At 60.1% G+C, this 22,570-nt stretch overlaps 1 protein-coding gene across 1 annotated transcript in view; it reads left to right on the top strand.

Moving 5' to 3' along the window:
* The first annotated feature begins 10,539 nt into the window (after positions 1 to 10,539).
* The window catches only part of HS6ST1 (heparan sulfate 6-O-sulfotransferase 1), a 31,344-nt gene continuing 19,313 nt past the window's right edge, over positions 10,540 to 22,570 (top strand). The window contains exon 1 of the mRNA XM_059704834.1: positions 10,540 to 11,573. Within this exon, the coding sequence (XP_059560817.1) occupies positions 11,056 to 11,573 (518 nt within the window). The 5' untranslated portion in view covers positions 10,540 to 11,055. The remainder of the gene's footprint in view (positions 11,574 to 22,570) is intronic.

Genomic DNA, 22,570 nt, shown 5'->3' with positions numbered 1-22,570 from the left:
TTCTCAATAGCATCCGTCAGCCCTCCATGGGCTGAGCACTCCTGCGAATGGGACAAGAGCAATCAAAACCAAATTACAAAGGGAGAGCCCACAATCCACACAAGGGACATTCCTAGAGCTCACAGCTTGGGATATTGAGGAGACTACACCACTGGGTCCCACACGACACCCACTACAGAAGGCCACCCCACCAAGACTGGGAGTCATAGCAGTCCTATCCAATTCACAGAAACAAACACCAAGAAACAGCAAAAATGCGGGAACAAAGAAACAGGCCCAAAAAGAAAGAACAGGAGGAATCTCAGGATAAAGAGCTAAGTGAAAGGAAGACAAGTAATTTATGAGAATTCAGAGTAATAGTTATAAGGATGTTCAAGGAACTCAGTGAGAATTACAATGAACTTAGTGGAAATACAACTAAATTGGAGAACATGCACCTGGAATTACCCACTGAGGTCCAGCTGAGGAGGAGACTTATACCAAGGAAGGACAGAAACCACCTGGAGACCAGTGGGAAGAACGAGGCTGGGAGAGAAGCTGACCCAGCTCCCAGGGAGGCAGCCCGCAGGCGGCAGGCCGAGAGGGGCGGGACGCCTGCTGCAGAGGGTCTGCTTTCTGAGATTGAGGCCTAGAGCCTGGCTGGCTGCACAGCCTGGAGCACCAGAGCCGAGATCCACAGCCCATGTAAGATCCAGCCATGAAAGGCGGCAGGGCTGCTGGCTACGGCTGAGTCGGGTGCTGGTAGACAGGAGCTGGTCAGAGAGAAAGCCAGTTTCCTTGTTTTGTTTTGTTTCATTTTTTGTGTGTGTTCAAAACCCAGAGCACAAGAGTTTTCATTTGCAGCTACATTTGCAAGGAGGGAGACGCAGACTAGAGGTGCCTAAGGAGAGACTGGAGTGAAGTATTGAGGGGAGACGTGGAACAGCAGCAGCCAGCAGTATTAGGTCAAAGGTCCCCAAACCGAAACACATTTTTGCTGAGAGGAACTGGCCACTCCCAGTAGCCACAGGACAGGGAAAGGAGAAAACTCGCCCTGGGTGATACAGCCCGCCCCACCCTCAGGAGCCCTGCATGCCACACCCTGCAGGGTGACCTTTCCAGAGGAAACAAAAACAGAGGCCAAGCCTGAGGGTTTGAACAGTCTGAGGAGCACCAGGGCCTGGACTGGGGGAGGGGCTGTCGGCCCCACTGTCCTGGGAACCAGGCTGGTCTTTCCCCACAGGGTGGAGCTGATAGAAACTCCAGGTCACCAGCCACCCCACTGGTCCCCATACAGGATCTGCCCAGCCCAGGGAGAGTGATATTTGGGCCACCTGCAGAGGAGTGGCTCTGGGACAGGAAACACACCCACCAGGTTCCCTGAAAGCTAAACAGCACCTCCCCCGCCTAAGGCCCTTTCAGAAACAGACTTTTGGTGATTAAGATTGACAGCTGGCTAGGAGGGCATAGGCAGAGCTCAGGGAACCAGGGGAAGTTTGCTGAGCAGCGCTGGGCCCCATGCTGCTAACAAACCTATGTTACAGGGCATATTGGCCCCTCCTGCTTGCAGCCAAGGCCTGTGAAGACAGACACAAATGGTGGATCAGTGGATCTCTGGGAGCTTCAAGCAGGTTGCCCAACGCTAAAAAACAGTGCCTGACAGTGGTTAGCACCTAAGTACCTCGCAGGAAGCTCAGAATCATCAAACAGAAGAGTGGGATCCAAAGCCAGCTCCGATGGGGCACTAAACTCGGCTGAAACAAATGCCTCTTCACTTTTTTCTTCTTCCTTTTTACTCTTTCATTTCTTTTGTTTGTTTGTTTGTTTTAAATTTATCTCCTTTATGTATCTACTTTATTAAATTTCTTATTATTCTAGTCACTGTTCTTTCATTCATATATCTAATTTTCCTCTTCCCTTTCCTACTCAAATTTTTTTCCTTTTTTCACTACTCAATTTTTTTGCTTCCTTTCTCCCTTCTTTTTCTTCTGCTTTCCCAACATTTTTCCTTTTCTTATTTTAGGTTTATCTTCTTTGTCCTCTATTATCCTTTTCAACATTTTTCTTCCTTCCTTCCTTTTCTTTTCTTTTCATCCTCCTTCATTTTAAACTGTTTTCCTTCCCTTAATGCCCTAATTCTTTATTTTTATGTTCTTTATTTCAGCTCTGCATTTACATATTCCTCCCCCCATTTTGTTATTCTTTGTTTGTGCTTTCTTTTTGTATGTTTTTTGTTGTTGTTTTATTTTATCCTCACTTTTTGTTTGTTTTTTTTCTATCATTCTTTCTCTCTCTTCTCTTTCCTAATGCTCGCTCTCTGGTTGCTTTTGTTGGTGCTGTAGGGGTCTTTTGTAGGTTTTTGTTTTGCTTCTTTTGTTTCATGTTTTGTTGTGTTGTATTTTGTTCTGTTTAGTCAGCACCTCCACAACAGCTTTCATGACATGCTTGGAGGTGAGCCACATAGTCAGCCAGAGAGGAGACTCCATCCACGAATGGAAAAATAACATTTAAGACCCAACTACAACAGGAGCACCCAAATAACTCAGTTAAGAGGCTTCCCTAGATCACCCAGTTCAGGAGATCTAAGAGACTGCACCACTGGGTCTCACAAAACACCTACTAAATAAGACCACCCCACAAAGTGTGGGAGGCATAGAAGTTAGATCTAATACATAGAAACAAAAACAAAGGGACAGAAAAATGGGAAGACAAAGACACAACCCCCAAATGCAAGAGAAGAGGGAATTACCAGAAAAGGAACTAAATGAAATGGAGGCAAGCAATTTGTCAGATAAAAAATTTGGAGTAATGGTAATAAGGGTACTCTAACAATTCAGTGAGACTACAAGCAACCTAATGAGAATTGCAATAAGAATTAAGCTCCTTAATGAGAGCTACACCAACTTGAAAAGAGAGGCTGAAACATTAAATAATAGTCGATTGGAAATGAGGAACATAGAGTTGAAATAAAGAATACCCTGGAAGGACTCAACAGTAGACTAGAGGAAGCTGAGGACTGAATCAATGAATTAGAAGACAAGGTAGAAAAACACCCATTCAGATCAGCAAATGAAAAAAAAAAAAGGCAGGAAGAGAGTCTAAGGGAGCTTTGGGGCAACATGAAATGAAACAACATTCACATTATAGATGTACCAGAAGGAGCAGAATCTGAGAAAGGAACAGAAAACTTGTTTGAAGAAAAAATGGCAAAAAATCTCTCTAACCTGGTGAAGGAAAAAGTAACTCAAGATCAGGAAACACAGAGAGTCTCAATCAAAATAAACCATCAAAAGGCTGCATGCCTGCACCAGTGGTGTTTTTCATTTCACTAACACACTCCCAGTGCATGGACTTCACTCTTCTCTCCTCAACAACCCTGGCAGCTCCTGCTGGCCAGTGGGCTCTTGGGCCTCGGGGGTGGGGACAGGAGAAAGAAAGCTAGCTCCCTACAGTGCTGCCGCACTGCCCTCGTGCACCAGGCCTGACCAGGCGCAGCCGGCATGTCACTGTCAGTGGCTCCAACTGTGTTTGCTGTTCACATGGCCAGGACACTCGAGAAGTACATTGACCCTGCAGGGCGGGGCTGGGTGGGGTGTGGGTCAACTGGACCTCTGCTGTTGCCTTGTCTCAGGAGCTACAAAGATCTCTTTCCTATTTTGAAGCTGCCACACCCCAGCAGCCTCACCCAGGGCCCCAGGTGTCGGGTGTGTCTGGAGGGGCAGCTTGTGCCTTCTTGGTTCTTAGTGGCCCAGGCCTGGCCTCCCTGCGTGTGATGGGTGCACACCCTGGGGAGAAGCCAGCAGCTCAGTGACTGCTTTGGTAGACTGTGCTCTGGGACCTAAGTGTCCGCTGGTTACCTCAAACACTGGGGGACTGTGGTCCACCAAGTGTTCTTTCTTCAGAGTCAGAATCTCAGACTCCTGGTAGAAGGCAGGGCTACAACTCATTTGTCTTTTCCATAAAGTAAGTGACAGGTAATTTGCCAATATAGCCTTCTTTCTGAGGGAAATGAACTTCAATAAATAAATAAATGCCCCCCCCCCAAAAAAACCCACACCAAGACACATCATAATTAAAATGGCAAACATTAAAGACAAAGAAAGAATCTTAAAGACTGCAAGAGAGAGACAGAAAGTCACCTACAAGGGATCTCCCATTAAACTGTCAGCTGACTTCAGGCCAGAATGGAATGGCATGAAGTATACAAAGTAATTAAAAACAAGGGACTAACCCAGGACTACTCTATGCAGCAAGGCTATCTTTCAAAATTGAAGGTGAAATAAAGAGCTTCGCAGACAAAAGAAACAACAACAACAACAAAAAAAAAAAACAAAAAAACGCTGAAAGAGTTTATTACCACTGAGCCAGCACTGCAAGAAATGCTAAAGGGACTGTTGTAAGAAGAAATAGAGATGAAGAGAAGAACACAGGCATAAAGAATAAGAATGGCAATAAATAAGTAGCTATCAATAATAATCTTAAAGGTAAATGGCTTAAATGCTCTAATAAAAAGACATGGGTAGCTGAATGGATAAAAAAAAAAAAATGACCCATATATATGTTGTCTACAAAAGACCCACCTTAGAACAAAGGACTCACACAGACTGAAAGTGAAGGGATGGAAAAAAATGTCCCAGGCAAATGTAAATGAAAAAAAAAAAAAAAAAAAGCTGGGGTAGCAATACTCATATCTGACAAAATAGACTTCAAAGTGAAGACTATAGCAAGAGATAATGAAGGCCATTCCATAATATTAAAGGATTGATACAAGAGGATATAACTCTGGTAAACATATGTGCACCCAAATACATTAAAAAAAAAGAAAAGAAAAAAAAAGACTTCTGGAAGATTTTAAGGGAGAGATCAACAGCAATGCCATCACAGTAGGGGACTTTAACACCCCACTGACATCACTGGATAGATCTTCTAGGGAAAAAAAAATTAACAAGGAAACAGCAATCCTAAATGACTCACTAGATCAGATGGAATTAATTGGCATTTTCAGAACATTTTATTCCCAAAGTTACAGAATATACATTCTTCTCAAGTGCACTTGGGGCATTTTCAAACATAGATTACATGTTAGGACACAAACTAAGTCTCTACAAGTTCAAGAAGATTGAAATTATATCAAGAATCTTTCGGATTAAAATGGCATGAAATTAGAAAACTACAATAAAAACACTGAAAAACATTCAAACACATGGAGGCAAAATAGCACATTATTAAACAATTAATGGGTTCCAAAGAGATCAAGGAAGAAATTAAAAAAAAACATCCTGGAAACAAATGAAAATGAACATACAAAAACCCAAAATCTATGGGGCACTACAAAAACAGTCCTGAGGGGGAAGTTCATAGCACTACAGGCCTACCTCAAAAAAAAAAAAAAAAAAAAAAAACACAAGAAAAAGCTCTAATAAACTATTTAACACTACAGCTTAACGAATTAGAAAGAGAAACCAAACCAAAAAAAAAAAAAAAAAGCCCAAAGTAGAAGAAAGGAAATAATTAAGATCAGAGAGGTACAAATTAAAACTAAATGAGGGATCACCTCACACCTGTCAGAATGGCTACCATCAACAAATCAACAAATAGCAAGTGCTGGCGAGGATGTGGAGGAAAGGGAGCCCTCCTGCACTGCTGGTGGGAGTGCAGACTGGTGCAGCCATTATGGAAAACGGTATGGAGTTTCCTCAAAAAATTAAAAATGGAACTGCCTCTTGATTCATTCATCCCACTTCGGGGAATATATGCTAAGAATCCTGAATCACCAATCAGAAAGAATGTATGCACCCATGTGTTCATAGCAGCGTTTTTACAATAGCTAAGATCTGGAAACGGCCCAAGTGTCCATCAGTAGATGAATGGATAAAAAATCGGTGGTACATTTACACGATGGAATACTATGCATCTGTAAAAAAAGAACGAACTTATACCGTTCTTATGCTGTTTGCAACAGCATGGAGGAACCTGGGGGGTATTATGCTAAGTGAAACAAACCAGTCAGAGAAAGACAAATAACACATGATCTCACTTATATGTGGAATCTAATGAACAAAATTAACTGATGAACAAGGTGGGTCCAGAAGCATGAATACATGGAACAGGCTGTCAGAGGGGAGGAGAGATTGGATGAAAGAAGGTGTAGGGATTCGCTGAAAATCATATACACATAACAGGAGACACAGACAACAGTGTGTGATAGCTGGAGGGAAAGGGGTGGGCAGGTGGAGGTGGGCCAGGGGGCAATGGGGAAGAAAGAAACTGCTTGAGAGTGGTCTGTGCATGGCGCACTGTGCAGATGATGTCTAATTGAACTGTACACTTGAAGCCCGTATGCATTGCAAACCAATGTCATCTCTACAAATTCGATTAATTAAAAAAAGAGTTGACGCTAACAGGAGGGCAGTTAACCCGCCCCCATCTCTGCAAAGGCATCAGGGTCCCTGGACAGTCCCTTCTTCACGCCTCACCCCTGGGCCAGCAGTTTCATGGAGCTGGGCAGGCAGTGGCAGCGCCCGGTCCTGGGGACTCATCTCAGTCTGCTCCATTTAATCCTTAAAAGGGTCCCCGTGCCGCCTGGGAATAGTCCCAAAGTGCCCCCCCCCCCCCCCCCCCGCCTCTGGTGGCTCCTCCCACCCAGCTGGGCTGGGCCTCTCTAGGAAGAAAAAAGGTGATGAAGCTGAGAGGAGGCCCTGCAGGGAGCCAGGCACCCACACCCACAGGTGCCACCCCCCCACCCCCCACTGCCCACTGCCCTCTGCCCACGGCCCACAGCCCTCTGCCCACAGCCCTCTGCCCACTGCCCTCTGCCCATGGCTCACTGCCCTCTGCCCACTGCCCTCTGCCCACTGCCCTCTGCCTACGGCCCACTGCCCACTGCCCTCTGCCCACGGCCCACTGCCCTCTGCCCTCTGCCCACGGCCCAGGGCGCGGTCAGGCCTAGAACTCGAGAGCTGAGCACCCCTCCCCCAGGTCTGGGCCCCTCAACGTTGGGGCCGGGCAGGCGGCAGGCGCCCTGGTGGCCTCTGGGCGCTGGGATCGACCACCCACCGAACGGCTGCCCGGGGGCCACCCTGCCAGCCCCGGTGGCGGGAGGGCCGGCTGCGCGCCAGGCAGAGGGAGCAGGGAGGGCGCCCTGGAGGAGGGGGCCTCTCCTGGAAACGCCCGCCGGAGAACTGGGGGCAAACGCGGGACCCTGGGCCAGGCGGGCGGGCCTCACAGGGAGACCAGAGTGGCCACGAGCCGCCCGCCCGCCCGCTCCCCACCCGGGTCCTGCAGGTCACCCGGGGTGGGTCTGCGACTCCAGTGGAAAGCCGGTCCCCAAACCAGCCCTCTGGCGCCCGCGTGGGCAGCAGGGTGGCGGGGGAGGCTGGGGGCAGCCACAGCCGGAGGCCGCGGTTGATCTTCAGTTCCATATGCTGACAAGCATGTGGGGAGGGAGAGAAAGCCTGCGTCTGGGTTCTGAGGCTGTTTTAGGTTTAAAGCAAATTACCTTTCACTCCTAGAGCCGAAATTTTATCGCGCTTTTCCTCCTTTCCGCCCAGAAGTGCAGGGACTAGTTTGTGTCTGATCAAGCCTTCCTACCACTAGCCGAGTGCGTTCCTTTTTCTCCGGCATTAAGTGAAAGACTAGACATTAAAGAATTTATCAAGTGAGTGTTTAGGAGACAAAGATAGTCACAGAGCAGAAGAGCTGCCACTGCTTTCGCCTGAACTCAGAACGGCTCAGGCTGGGCGCTGCAGCCGGCAAGGCGGCCTCCTTATAGTCACAATCTGGGACCAAGGGGACCCTGTCCGCTCACCTCGGATCACACCGGCCCGGACTGTAATGTGTGTTCCCGCCCGCTTTCCAGGGCGACGCTGAGGCTCCGTGGGAGAGAACCGGGGGAGCGCTCCCTCCCCACCCCCAGGGTGTCGCCCGCTGCCCTCTGCCTCTACTCCTTGAAGCAACTTGGGGTAGGATTCGTGATGCGTCTGATCTGACTCTGAGATGAGGAAGCTGCCTGCAGCCTGGGCCACAGTGCTGGGCAGCGCTCGATCGAAGGGGAAACGGATAAAATTCCACGCCACGTGGGAAGACTTGCTCCCTCCTAAGAGAACTCCGGAGAGCCACTCCCCAGGCACGGCGTCGGGCTAGCCGCTCCCGGGAGCTGCTTATCTGGGCCCCGCTGCTGGGCTCCCGCGGGGCAGCCGCCCACTGGGGCCTGTGCCAGCCTTCTCCCCACTGGGACAGTGGGATTGTCACAAGGTGGGGCCAGGGGCCGAGCACTGGGTGGCCTTTGGACAGCGCTCGGGCCGCCTCATGAGCCCTCTGGCCCACGGTCCTCTGACAGCAGAGGTGGTTGTCAGGAGCTGAGGCTGGCCCCTCTACAGCCCCTCACAGCCTCGGCCCTGCATGGGGAGAGGGGAGCGTGCGGGGGGTGAGGGTCGGCTCTGGAGCCAGACAACCCAGATCAGAGTCTCAGCTCTGTGACTCTCTCACAAGAGAGGAGCTTGGTGCCCTGGCGGACACCTGTGGGCTCCCTGCTGGGCCCAGACCCCAGGGCTTGGGGCAGTGGTGCCCACGGGGAAGTGTTTGCTGGGGTTTACCCACCTGCTCTCCTGGGCGGAGGGAGACCACCAGCCATGTGACCTTCACCAGGGCCTTCACCCCATCGGAGCTTGTTCCCCTTTTCTGCAAAATGGGTACCACGGTGTCCTCCGGGGGCGTGCTGGCGGTCAGGAAGGACCGTCTACAGCAGGTCCCGATGAAGAGCGGCCTCCACTCTGACTCACATTTGGCAGAGAACCGTCATCCAGGGGCTGGCCAAGGCCCCTCTGCCTCCGGCCATGAAGGGAGACTCCCCAGGACTCAGCCCAAAGAGGGCCAAGTGGCTGCAGGTGGAGGTGGGCATCTCCTGGCAGCCGGTGCCAGCCGCCTGTGCACCCCCCACCGCCCAGCTCTAAGGCATTCTCATTGTGTTCAGGACACTGCACCCTCTGTCCCCAGCGGCTGTTCAATCAGATGCTCCCTCTTAATGGGTTTTGGGGTGTCAGGGTGATTGTTCCAGTTCTCTGGGTTTGCTTCCAGGAGTTGTGGTGCGCTTTAGTATGTTTTAACAGTGTCACTGAGGTATAATTGACACAATAAGCCATTTCAAACCTCCTCCCATGCTTTCAGGGACCCCAACAGAAGGAAACCGAGGACCCCTGGCAGGGGGTGGTGTGGGCACTGGCCACCAGGCCTGGCGGCTGGACTCCCTCCCAGAGGCCACTCGGCTGGAGTCGAAACACTGTGACTAGGCCCATCGCTGCTGACCCGCGGGGCCACGCCGCGGCCGGCCCGCCCGCCCTCCTCCGGGCAGGGCACCTGGGAGCCCTGCGCAGGCCCAGCTGGGCTTCTGGGGACTCTCGCAATTTGTAAATATTGGCTCAACTTTTTACAACTTTTTCATTAGGGTTATAATCATGGAGGACAGACGCACACCACGGAGGAAGTGCGTGGAGCGGCCGAAAGGCCTCGCAGACACTGCAGGTCTCCCCACGAGGGGCGGGCGGGGCGCCCCCTCCCCCACCCCCTCCCCGCGCGAGCTCCACGCCCCCTCCCCCGCCCCCTCCCCGCGCGAGCTCCACGCCCCCTCCCCCGCCCCCTCCCTCCGCGAGCTCCACGCCCCCTCCCCCACCCCCTCCCTCCGCGAGCTCCACGCCCCCTCCCCTACCCCCTCCCCGCGAGAGCTCCACGCCCCCTCCCCCACCCCCTCCCCGCGCGAGCTCCACGCCCCCTCCCCCGCCCCCTCCCCGCGCGAGCTCCACGCCCCCTCCCCCGCCCTCTCCCTCCGCGAGCTCCACGCCCCCTCCCCCACCCCCTCCCTCCGCGAGCTCCACGCCCCCTCCCCCACCCCCTCCCCGCGCGAGCTCCACGCCCCCTCCCCCGCCCCCTCCCCGCGCGAGCTCCACGCCCCCTCCCCCGCCCCCTCCCTCCGCGAGCTCCACGCCCCCTCCCCCACCCCCTCCCTCCGCGAGCTCCACGCCCCCTCCCCCACCCCGCGAGAGCTCCACGCCCCCTCCCCCACCCCCTCCCCGCGCGAGCTCCACGCCCCCTCCCCCGCCCCCTCCCTCCGCGAGCTCCACGCCCCCTCCCCCACCCCCTCCCCGCGAGAGCTCCACGCCCCCTCCCCCGCCCCCTCCCCGCGCGAGCTCCACGCCCCCTCCCCCGCCCCCTCCCCGCGCGAGCTCCACGCCCCCTCCCCCACCCCCTCCCCGCGCGAGCTCCACGCCCCCTCCCCCGCCCCCTCCCCGCGCGAGCTCCACGCCCCCTCCCCCGCCCCCTCCCCGCGCGAGCTCCACGCCCCCTCCCCCGCCCCCTCCCCGCGCGAGCTCCACGCCCCCTCCCCCACCCCCTCCCCGCGCGAGCTCCACGCCCCCTCCCCCGACCCCTCCCTCCGCGAGCTCCACGCCCCCTCCCCACCCCCTCCCCGCGCGAGCTCCACGCCCCCTCCCCCGCCCCCTCCCCGCGCGAGCTCCACGCCCCGCCCAGAGGGGGAGGCGGCTCCGCCGCGAGACGGGAGGAGGGCGAGGCCGCCGCCGCCCTCCCGCTCGAGGAGCCGTCGCTCCCGCGTCACGTCCTCCAGGCGCCCCCCACGACCCTGCGCGCGGGAAGGGCTCCCGGTGGGCGGCCTCCCGCCTCGGCGAGGCCCGGCGGCCAGAGCAGGTCCCGCGCACAGCCTGGGCCGAGCCCCGCGAGCTCGGGAGGCGGGGCCGGGGATCGGCGCGGGCGGCGACGGCAAGAGGCCCCGCGCGGGCGGAGGGCGGGGCGGGCGGGCGCCTGCGGACGCGGCGGCGCGCGGGGCTGCGCAGTCTTCTCGGCGCGCGGGGCGGTGAGGGCCGCGGGCGGGCGGAGGCGGCGGGAGCCGAGCCGGGGAGGCCGGGGCCGGACGGGCTGGCGGAGAGCCGTCATGGCGCCGCGCGGGGCCGGGGCCCGAGCCTCCGCGCGCGACCCGGGCGCCGAGTAGCCGGGCGGGGCCGACGCGCGGCGGCGGTGGGAGCAGCGCCCGCGCCCGCCCGCAGGCCGCCCGGCCGGCGATGGTGACACATGCGGCGGCGGCGCGGCGGGACCATGGTTGAGCGCGCCAGCCGGTTCGTGCTGGTGGTGGCGGGCTCGGCGTGCTTCATGCTCATCCTCTACCAGTACGCGGGCCCCGGGCTGGGCCGCGGCGCCCCGGGCCGCGCGCCGCCCGACGACCTGGACCTCTTCCCCACGCCCGACCCGCACTACGAGCGGAAGTACTACTTCCCGACGCGCGAGCTGGAGCGCTCGCTGCGCTTCGACATGAAGGGCGACGACGTGATCGTCTTCCTGCACATCCAGAAGACGGGCGGCACCACCTTCGGCCGCCACCTCGTGCAGAACGTGCGCCTCGAGGTGCCCTGCGACTGCCGGCCCGGCCAGAAGAAGTGCACCTGCTACCGGCCCAACCGCCGCGAGACCTGGCTCTTCTCCCGCTTCTCCACCGGCTGGAGCTGCGGGCTGCACGCCGACTGGACCGAGCTCACCAGCTGCGTGCCCGGCGTGCTGGACCGCCGCGACCCCGCCGCGCTGCGCGCGCCCAGGTGAGCCCACCCCCGCGGCCACGCGGCCCGCCCGCCCGCCGCGAGCGCCACAGGCCGCAGCCACCTCCCCTCGCTCTCCCCTCCTGCCCCAGTCGCTCTCCTGAGGCGCTCCCACCCAAAGCTCAAGGAGGAATGGAGGGTGCTCTCCCTACCCTGTGGGCCCCCCGCCTGCCTCGGGGGCTGGGAAGGCCCTGCCCGCTTGTGTGCGCCCCTGGAACAAAGGCCGAGTGTGGCCTGGGCTGCTGGCTCCCGGAGTTGGGCCCCAACCAAGTGTGAGCTTGCCCTGAAGGAGGAACAAAAGCCAGGTGGGGGGAGCTGAGCTGGTCAGGGCAGGTGCAGCCAGACACCTTTCCTGGGGACCCCTATCCTGTGGAGGTGGGGGCCCCCGCAGGACGGTGCTGGGTTGTGGGAGGTTCAGGCTGGGAATCTTCCTCCCGTTTGGGGTGGTCTGGGGCCTTCTCCCCAGAAGGCAGCCGGGAGGCCCGGGGTGCAGGCGCTGCTGCTGTGGGTCTGCCTCCCGGGTGCCTCAGGACTGTGCGAGCCGGCTGCGTGGGGATCTGGCTGCTGTTGTCTTGCTTGTCGGCGCTCAGGAAGGCGCGGGTCTCGGGGATCTGGGGTGAACGCCGCCATCTGTCCATGCACTGCTCCCCCTGCTCAACCCTGCAGTCCTTTTCCGGGTCTTTCCCAGGCTGTTGGGAATTGGGGCCCTAAAGCTGGTGGGAGTTGGGGGAGGATAGCTCCCCCCTTTCCCTTGGCTGTGTTGCTCCCTGCCCCACAAAAAAGCCTCTCTCAGCCTGAGACAGAACATTCCTGGTCTCCAGTAGGCAGGTGCTGACGGACCTGCCTCCAGGGCCCCTGAGCCTTGCTTTCTGCCCACACTTGGCCAGCTCCGCACAGATGCGCTCTCCTGGCATAATTCCTCCCAGCCTTCCCCCAGCCCTTTCCCCCAGCCTCCCCCCCACACACATCCCTGGTTGATCCTCGCTGTACTAGGCTGAGCTTGGCCCGGGGGCTTGCAGCTCTCTGCCCACCAGGGCTGTAGGCCCCTGGAACTGGGCACTGCCCAACCCAGGTAGGCCTAGGCAGGCACGTCCCTGTCGGTAGGAGGGGGATGGGGACAGACACCATCCTGTCTGCCAAAGGGAGCTGCCCCGAGAGCCCCTTAGGGAGCATGTGCAGAGCTGGCCGGCCGCTGGCTAGGGCCTGAATCCAGCCAGTGGCCTTGGCCCTAGTTTGCAACCAGGTTGTTCTTCCTGTAGCCCTGGGGTCACAGGGTGAGGGTTCCTGGCCTCTGTGTTCTGGAATTTGTCCTGATGAGCAGGAGATCAGGATCCTCACACACAGACGGGGGAGGGTCAGGTGGAGCTGATTGCTCCCCACCCCACCCCACCCCTGTGCCACAGGGCCCACCCAGGGTGGGTATGTAACAACAATGGGAAATAAATGCCCGGCCTGGTCAGCCAGATGCCTGTTGCTGGGGTGGGCTGCCAGCACCTCCCCCGCCCCCCAAATCGCTGGGCTCAGCGGCAGCAGCCTGTGGAGGGGTGCTAGGGGTGCTGAAGGCCCCGCTCTGTTGTCCACTCGGAGCTGTCGGTGCCACCAAGCAGGTGACAGCTTTGCCTTTGCTCTCCCTCCTGCCACGCTGTTCCAGGCACTGGACTAGACAGATTGCATTGCATTTTAACGAGCTTCCTGAGAGGCCGAGTAGCCGGGCCTGTGCGTGTCCGTGGGCCTGCCCCGAAGCCGCCTCGCGCCGCCCTGGTGGGGGGCTGGGCTGCCGCTCTCCCCTGTTCAGTGGCCCGGCACCTCTCAGGAAGGGGCGGGCCTGCCCTCCGTGCTCCTGTCCTCCTGCGAGCCAGGGGTTGGTGGTGCCTGGTTTCATGAGTCTCGGATGTCACCCTCACCTCCTTCCAGTAGGGCCAGGTCCCACCCTCCCGTGGACGTGGCAGCCCCCAGCTGGGGTCTGAGGAGGGGTGGCCCTGGCTCTAGAGCTGTCCTGACACGGCCCTTGGGGGTCTGGGCCCCGGTGAGGGCCCTTGCCTTCTCTCAGGCCGGCACACTGCAGGGCCTGGGCACTTGGAGAATTTCTCTCCCAGCTCCTGAGGCCAGGTCTTCTCGGCCGGGGAGGTGGGCCTTGTGCAGGAAATGAGGTGCTCCTCGCCCTGATCTCCTGGGTCAGCCGGGCGTTCTGAGGCCTGTGCCGAGGAGACGCGTGGAGTGGCAGGTGTCCCCCTCCCTGGGATGTGCTCCCCGGCCTAGAAGAGAGTAACAGGTGTGCGAGTGAGGCCTCGGCGGGTCCCGTGTGTCCTGCGTCCGTAGGGGGGAGGGAGGGGGAGCTGCTGCACTTGCTGGCCTCCGCCGGGAGGGCTTGTCAGGGCAGGACTGGCCTTGGAGAGGTGCGGCTGCCCCTGGGCCGCAGGCGGGCGGCTGGCTGTTGCCAGGAGCTACTTTGGTGAGTGTCTCCGCACCCCACACGCCTGTGTCGCCTTGTGGGATCGGGCGGTGCTCTCGGGGCCCGAGCCCTCCTTCCTCCTTCCGTCGGCCTGCTGGGGCAGGAGCCAATGCCAGGTCTTGCCTGGGTGGCCCTGGAGTCACGTAGGCTTCATTTGGGACCTGAGTGTGGCTTCTGGGCCACCTTCCTGGGCCCCTGGCTTGGCCCCTGGAGTGTCCCGGCTGCGGTGCCGCCTGCGGAGACAGCGTCCTTGCAGGAGGCGCCGCGCCCAGAAGCTCCTGCGTCAGTAGAGTGTGCCCTCGGCTCTGTGCCTCGGCTCCGGCCCCACGCCCGCCCTCCACCATCCTGAGGTCCTCAGGTTCCAGAAATAGGCCTGTGCTGCCCTCCGCCCGGCTTGCCCTCGTCTCTTCCCACTGCTCGGCAGGCTACCCCTCTCCCGCGGCCCAGCTCCGCTCCCCGCGCGCCAGGAAGCCTGCCCTGGCAGCACTGGTGGTGCCCTGCATCCTGTCATGTCCAGAGAACGCTGGCACCAGAAGAATACTCTCCCCAGGACCCACAGCCTCCCTGGGCGCTGTGCTCCGCAGGCTTCACCCGGACAGGTCGGGTTCGGCCTCGCGTGCAGTGCCAGCCCCAGAGAAACAGCAGCTCCCGCCTGGCCTTCCCGGTCACTGCTCTGTGCTCAAGGGGGCCAAGCCCGCCTTTGCCTGCCGCAGGGAGGCGCCACCCGACGCACTGGGCTGGGCAGTGAACAGGGCCCGCCTGAGGGACCTGGGTGGGTGTCACAGTGGCCTGAAGCACCGAGAGAGCACTTGGGTTGAGACAAAAAGAACCTGAGGTCAAAATGTTCAGAATTACATTTTCATTTTTTAAGAAAAGGGAAAAAACATGTTTTTCAGCAGCTGCATGAGAACTTCCTTTCGAAGCAACCTTTCAAACGGTTGGTGGACGGTGCTTCTCCATGGGCTCTGGCTTGTGAAGTCACGCGCTAACCTCGTGTGTCCTACAGCGCCGGGGACCAGGACCTGTGTCCTCGCGGCGCTCCTCTGAAGCCGGGCCGTGCAGTGCCGGACGCGCGTGTGGCCCGGCTCTGGTCCGGCCTTGTCCACCCCTGGCTCAGCCTGCCCTGGGGGCCCGGACCGGGGGAGCCAGCAGGCGTTTCTTTCTTGGCGGGAGGCCTGAGAAGCGTGGCGGCTGGTGAGGGCGTTGGTTGTCCTGGAGGGCCCTGGTCTTCCTTTCACATCCCTCCTCCTCTGTCGTAAGGGCGGCTGGTGGTAGATCACTGGGAGTCGGGTGTAAAAGAAAAGCCTCCTCTTCTCCAACATCCCCGTTCTCTACTATTGAACCCGTAATAGAATGTCTCTGAATGTCCGTGTCGCTGAGCATAACCGTGCAGGCCGCTGGCCCGCTGGCCCCGTGCGTCCTCCGCCAGGCTCCGCCGCGGCTGCGGTGAGCGCCGGTGTGAATGTTCCACATGGCTCCGTAGCTCCATCCGGTTTCCTTTTAAATTCCTGGGAGTGGAACCTCTGAGGGGATGGTCGGGGTGGCTAGAGGCTCTTCAGCAAGTCTGTGCCTGTGTGTTGCCTCTGGTGGCTGGGTGCCTGTCTCGGCAGCACCCCGTGGGACTGAAGCGTGCGTGGGAGCCTGGCTCTGGCTCCCTCACACTCGGGAGTGCAGAGGAACCTCGCTGCTCAAACCTAAATCGTCCCAGAAGGCGGTTCAAAGGAGAGATTTGTTTGAAAACCGAATCTTTTTTCCCATTAGAAAAAATGTAAATTGAATTAATCCATTCCAGATCGCCAAATGATTTCCTGTTTTACCCTTTCTCATATACAGTGCATGTCTAATGTGCTGTTTAATCTATAAATTTATGGAACCACCCCCTACTAGCCTTAATCAGATCCCTTTCAGCCCTCAGTCCAGGGGTGCAGCATCTTAGCTTGCCCACATATCGCTGCCTCCCAAATGCAGTCACTGGCTAACTGCTATTCCTTTATCCAAATCAACAAGTTTTCCTACCTCTTCCATTTGCCTGTGAACTTTGTTTTGTGAGCACTTTCACACCCTTAGCCACATGAACACTTTTTTTTAAAAATATATTTGTATTGATTTCAGAGAGGAAGGGAGAGGGAGAGAGAGAAACATCAGTGATGAGAGAGAATCATTGATCGGCTGCCTCCTGCACGCCTCCTATTGGGGACCAAGCCCACAACCTGGGCATGTGCCCTTGACCGGAATCGAACTCGGGACCCTTCAGTCTGTAGGGTCTATCCACTAAGCCACACCAGCTAGGGCAACATGAGCACTCTTGATGGCCTCTTTATGTTTTAAAATTGCGCTGATTGTTCATTGCACCAGCAACAAAAGCAAAAATAGACACAAAAATATGCATGCTTTCCTGAGATGCTAAGGACTCCATTAGGAATAAACCAGGTTTAGGAGTGAAGGCGACTTCTCCTGGGTTTGTGGCCTGGGAGAGGCTTGTTGTTGTGGGTTGTATCCACGGGAAGGGCTGTCAGGTTGAGAGCTGCAGTTCTGTTAGGAAATGGAGACCATTTTCATTTGGCCCCGCCCCACAAGGCAGGCGTGTGGCGTTGGCCCCATTTTCCACCAGAAAGCCAGGCAGGGCCCAGGAAAGCCGGGGAACTTGCAGAGTCCCCGGCCTGGCAAGCCCACAGCTGGCCCGGTGTCTGTCTGTCCCCAGCCCGTGTGCCGGCCAGCGTTCAGCTGCAGCTGGGAGGCTGCTGGTGGGTGAGAACAGTGGCCAGCCCGGGGGCCGGCCAGCTAGGCCCAGCATGGGGGCTCCCGCTGGGCAGCCCTGGGAAGGCTCCGGGGGAGGGTTCAGTTTACGGGGACCATCTGCAGCCTCGCTGGAGCCTGATCGGGCCACACCCGCGGCTCTGGCCGCGCCTGTGAGGCCCGCTGGCGGCAGCTTAGACTGTGTGCTGCAGGGCAGTGCCTCTCCGTGGACGGGGCGTGGGAAGTTGTGCCATTCGGGCAGGACGTGACTCACCTGGAGAGCACACGAAGCCGCCAGGGGCTGGGCTCTCGCCTGACATTTTCTGAGCATTTCTCCTCACAGGACAAAACCGCACGCGGCCTCTCGCTGCACGCGGCCTCGCTGCCAGCGCTCACAGGTGAGAAGGCATGTTTGTGAGAAGGTTTTTCTCTTTCAAGACTGTTGTTCTTGCCGCTTCCAGAACTCAGTTGGCTCTGTCTTCCTGTGACGTTTTTGCTGTCTGTGTCTTTCTTTCTTGGGGACTGGGGGCCATGGGGGGTGTTATTCAGGAAAAAAGTACCAAGCTTGGCTGGGGCCACAGGGGATGAGATGCTGCCCCAGCCACAAAAATGGGCCAGCAAGTGAGTGGTGATGGCAGGAGATGTGCCCTGGAGCATCTGAGGGTTTTGCAGGATGAATAGGAGTACACAGGAAGTGGTGCTCTGGAACCAGTTAGGTTTCTAGACACACCCTCTGACACACACAGCCACTTGCAGGGACAGGCAGGGCCCAAGAGGCAGTGGGGTGGGGCAGTGAGTAGAGAAGGGCTCTCCCAGAGGGGCGGGCAGAGGCCCCGAACGCAGGCCTGCCTGGCTGTGGGACTGGTGGCCTGACAGTGCCCCTTCTGGTGTGACATTGTCCCAGACCCCAGCTTACAGGGCCAGGTCTTTGGGAACAGTGTGGGGTGCACATATCCGCAGGCCAGTTAGAGAACTGGCTCCAGACCGCCGGCTGCGGTGGACAGTTAACTGACACCAGGGGCAGCCGCAAGGACGCCGCTAGCTGTGGAGCCCACACACCCTGCCAACCTCGCTGGGGCCTGGGGCCTGTTTCCTTGATGGCAGCCTTTCCATGGCCGCCAGCTGCGCCTGCCCAGTGTGAGGGTGGGTGGCCTTCCCCGGCCCGTGGGTAGCCTGGGGGAGCTGCTTCAAACCCCCTCCCCTCAACCTCCCACTGGGGGGGGTGTGTTCACTCAGCCAAGCACCCTGGGTCTGGGGCCCCGGCTCACCAAGGGCTGCTGTCAGGACAGACGTGCCCCGAGTTTCCCAAAAACCACTGCAGGGCCTGCGCTCTCGGCATGGACGGCTCTGAGGCACCAAGCGGGCAGCGGGCGTGGGATGCGGCCCCAGAGTTCCACCTGGGCAGCCCGGGCAGCCACTCTGGGCCCCAGCCGGCCGGGCGGGCACCAGAGGAGGAGAGGGGAGCCCGGGCGGCCTCTCCCTGTGCTGGAGGCCGAGGTCCGTGGGCAGCAGTGGAAACCGTCTCTGAGCCCAGGCCCCATCTCTGCAGGGGACGCACAGCTTCTCGTTTGCCGGAGGCACTGTGGCCTCGTGGCCTCTCCGGCCCCATGTCCGTCCATGTCTTGTTCTGCAGTCGGCAGCTCACAGGCCTGCTGCCAGGTGTGGAGCCCTGGGCCTTGCCTGTGTGGTGGGTCCTCTGGGGCTCCCACACCCTTCAGGAGGTGGGGGGGGGGCGCCCTGGGGAGCACAGCATGGGGCCCTGGGAAGAGGTGGGAGCTCTGATGTCTGAGCAGGTGCAACCGCCCCAGTTTGTATGGGGAGCACGCATCAGCCCAACGCAGGGACCAGCAGATCCGTAACTGTCTGGCATGACGATGACTAGAGAGATTAAGACTCTGGAGTTGACTGTTTATAAGCCTGTAGAATTGGAGGGGGTCAGACCAGCACCCCTGCAAGGGGCCTCATGCCCCAGGGCTGACATTTGAACCTCAGCTCTTGAGTCGGAGCTGTCCTGCAGCCCTGGCCCAGCCCTGAGCACGGAGGCCTCGGTGTGAGGTGGGCAACGCTCAGGTGGCTCTGCTCAGCCTGCCCCAGGCCACGTGTAGCGGTGTAGCGGCTGTGGGAGGACTTGGTGTGCACGCGGTCAGCCCCTGGAACTTCCGTCCGCCTCCACCTGAGTGAGGACTGGCGGTCCAGGGCGGCCTGGCAGCCAGCAAACAGCCCCAGCAGGTGGGAGAGCAAGGCCCTTCCTCAGAGCCAGAAGCCCACCAGGGAGGATGGGGGCGGGGTCCCAGCTCTGCCACTCGCCAGCTCTGTGACACACGTGCCTCGGTTTCCCCTCTGTGGGACGGGCGCACTGTTGGTGCCTGCTCACAGGAGGTGCGGGGATTGTGCCTGGCGTGAGGACTGTTGGACAAGAGGCTGCAGTTCCCTCTGAGAGCACACGGCATGGGCTCCTGACCCCCTCGGGGTCGTCGGTGCGAGGCCCGCAGCTCCCCCCCAGCAGCTGGCGTCCAGCATCACTGGCCTCCACGTGGCGGCCTGGGTCGCGCTGTGCTTCCGCTGTGGGGTCTCCTGCTCACCCCTTTGCCATGTTTGCTCCCCAGATCTCCAGAAAACCCCGCCAGCTGGGGGGCAGCCCAGGTGAACAGCCGGGTGTCTGGCCGGAGCAGCAGCAGCGTGCCCACCTGTCTCTGAGAATTTGTGGGACCCTCGCGGCGAGGGGAGGGGACAGGGTGGTGACTGGCTGGGCCCGGGCTGTGGCCACGCGCCCACCACGTGACGGCTGATGCTGCCGCGGCCTCAGTCCCAGCGCTTCCACCCACTGAGACTCCCGCACCCCAGTGCGCTGTGTGCTCACACACTGCAGACACTGTACCCCTGAAACAGCACCGCAGTTAAGAACCTTCTGGAACCTGCATCAGATGGTGCTTGACCCTCTGTACCCTGCTTTCCCCACTCAGCCTTGTTGTTGAGATTTACCCACGTTGGCCCACGACAGGCATGTTTAATGCATTGACTGCTGGTTGGCACCGAGTTCGTCTGGCCGTCTCTTTTCCCCTGTGTTTTGTCACAGGCCCGGCGCCTGGCCAGCCTGCTCCTCCCCAGCAGAGGGCGGTCAGTCCTCAGCGCTGCTCGAGGTCCAGCCTGGCTGCTCCAAACTGCCCCCCTGCCGTGCCCGGGCTCCCCACCATTTGGACCGGCAGACGTCGCCCTTTTGCCAGGCCAGTAGCCATGGTCTTGGCGCGCTGTTCCCATGACCGGGTGAGGCAGGCGTCCTGTGTGGTTAACTGGCTGCTGTTAGTGTCTCTGGGCCCAGAGGGCTGGTTTGTCCCCCGACGTGTTCTGGTACAAAGTTCTACGGCGGCGACACCCCCATCTGCCCTTCCACACTGTGTGTGGTCAGCGTTCGCACCATAGGGAGGGGGCGGCGCACCCCGCCCTCCGCCACTGGCACCAGAGTGCACTGCAGCACTGGGGGGGAGTGGCCCTGCTGACCTCTGACCTTTCTGGGAGCCCCTTATAGTGGGGCTCAGCCAGAGGCCTAGACAGCTGACTGGGAGACGGATGGCTGTCCCCAGGGCCTGCTGACGCCGAGCCCAGAGGCTGGGCACGTGGGGGACCTCCTGCCTGGCGTCTGACACCCATCAGCCCTGGGGTGGGTCCCTGTGAGGCTGGCTGGAAGACAGGGTCCCGTAGCCAGAACCAGCCCGCTGCTCTGAAGTCAGGGGGCCTTTCCTCGGTGCGGCCTGCTCCCAGCGGGGGCCCAGCCGCACCCCATCTCCACAGCCACGACCCGGGCTGCCCTGTGGGCGGAGCTCCCTGCCCCCACTGAAGAGAAGCACGAGGCAGGGCCCCCTTACCGTCCCAGCAGCCTCGGGGGCACCTCGCCCGGGCCCGGGCCGCACGGGCAGTTTCTTCCGAGCCTGCGGTGGGGATGAGCCTCGCCCGAGTCCTGAGCGCCACAAGCCTGCGTGTCCGTGCCTCTGAGGCATCGGTGCCCTCGCCCCGGGAGGAAGACCGGCGGCACTGAGGCTCTGCAGTGATGTCACCGCCTCGAGGCGCCCGTGGGGTGCCATCCTGAGCTGGGCCAGGCTTGGGGTGTAGCCTGGCCTTTTCTCTGGAGTCCTGGGTGCTGTTGCCAGCGCCCGCTGGGCTGGGGCAGGCCCCTTGCCAAGGGCAGTCGGAGCCCAGTAGCTGGAAAGACCCCCCACCAAGTGCCAGGCCGTCCTGCTCCTGACTCGCCGTGGGGGCCCCACAGGACAGAGGACACAGGCCCAGAGCCTCCACGCCTTGTCGCCCACGGGCACGTGTCGCCGAGCAGGAGGCCCCAGGCCGGTGTCCCAGGCCCCTCTTACCCCTCCAGGGGCGGGCGCAGGCAGGTCCAGCGAGGAGGGGGCCAGGCGGTGGTCACTCCTGCCCGTGGAGGCCAGCAGGGCAGCTTGAACGACGCGCTTTCCCGGGAGCTCACATGGTCCAGGGCCTGGAGGGAGGCCCCAGGGCCCAGCGGCCCGCCCCCCTGAGCCGGCCGCACCGCGGTCACCGCTGACCAGCTGAGCCAGACCGCAGGGCTGCCCCCCCAGAGGTGGGGGCGGGGGCGGGGGCGGCAGGGCACGGGCCTCCGGGCAATTTGGAGGCTTCCGGTGTCCCCTGTGAGGAGAGGCCCCGCCAGGGGCACCAGGCAAGGAGGGCGCCACTGAGCGGGCACAGTCCTGCTCCCGGAGGGCCCCCCCCCCCCCCGCGGGCCCTCCTCTCTGTCCGGTCGGGCGGGCCCGGGGGCGGCCCAGTGCTGCGAGGGGAGGCTTGTTCTGTTTCTCTGGAAGCTGGGCTGGCAACGTTCCTGAAGAAAACACCCTTTTTATCAAGTGAAAGGGGTCAGGTTTCAGCCGAGTGGGTGGAAGGCGGGCGGTGGGGGAGCAGGGCCGGCCCGCGGGGCCAGGCGGGGGTCCCGGGACGCACAGCAGCCCGCAGAGTCCCAGCCTGTAAGGGCCTCGGCGGCCCAAGGCGTCTTTCTTCTGGCTGTTCCACCGCACGGCCCGCCCTCGCCCGTCTGCCCGTCTGCGGCGGCCCCCTCACCTGTCCGCCCTCACCCGTCTGCGGCGGCCCCTCACCTGTCCGCCCTCACCCGTCTGCGGCGGCCCCTCACCTGTCCGCCCTCACCCGTGTCTGCGGCGGCCCCTCACCTGTCCGCCCTCACCCTTGTCTGCGGCGGCCCCTCACCTGTCCGCCCCTCACCTGTCCGCCCTCACCCGTCTGCGGCGGGGCCCCCCACCTGTCCGCCCTCACCTGTCTGCGGCGGCCCCTCACCTGTCCGCCCTCACCTGTCTGTGGCGGCCCCCTCACCTGTCCGCCCTCGCCCGTCTGCGGTGGGGCCCCCTCACCTGTCCGCCCTCGCCCGTCTGCGGCGGGGCCCCCTCACCCGTCTGTGGCTGCCGGGGACCAGCACTTTCCCGGAGGTCCCTCTGGGCCACACAGCAGCTTTGAGTTGGCAGGGGTCCCTGTGGACCAAGGCACCCGGCTGGGGAGGTGGTCCTTGCTTGGCACATCAAGGCTGAGCGGCCCTTCCAGCCCCTCTTGCCCATCCTGCACCCCCAGCCTGAGCCCTACGTCTGGTTACTGTCCCTCTGCTGGCCAGGCCAGGGGTGGCCTGAGGTGATGCCCAGCCTGGGGGTGGCGATAGTGCCAGTGGGGTGGTAGCGCAGGTCTCAGAGCACCCCGGCTGGGGGCAGGGTGGGGGCGCTCCTGCCCCTCCCAGGAGCCGTCCCAGGTCATTGCCGGAGGAATGCTCCTTCAGGTGTGCCTGGGGGTG

The sequence above is a fragment of the Myotis daubentonii genome, chromosome 7, assembly GCF_963259705.1.
Source record: "Myotis daubentonii chromosome 7, mMyoDau2.1, whole genome shotgun sequence".
Lineage (NCBI taxonomy): Eukaryota > Metazoa > Chordata > Mammalia > Chiroptera > Vespertilionidae > Myotis > Myotis daubentonii.
This window is presented reverse-complemented; position numbering and strand designations above follow the sequence as displayed.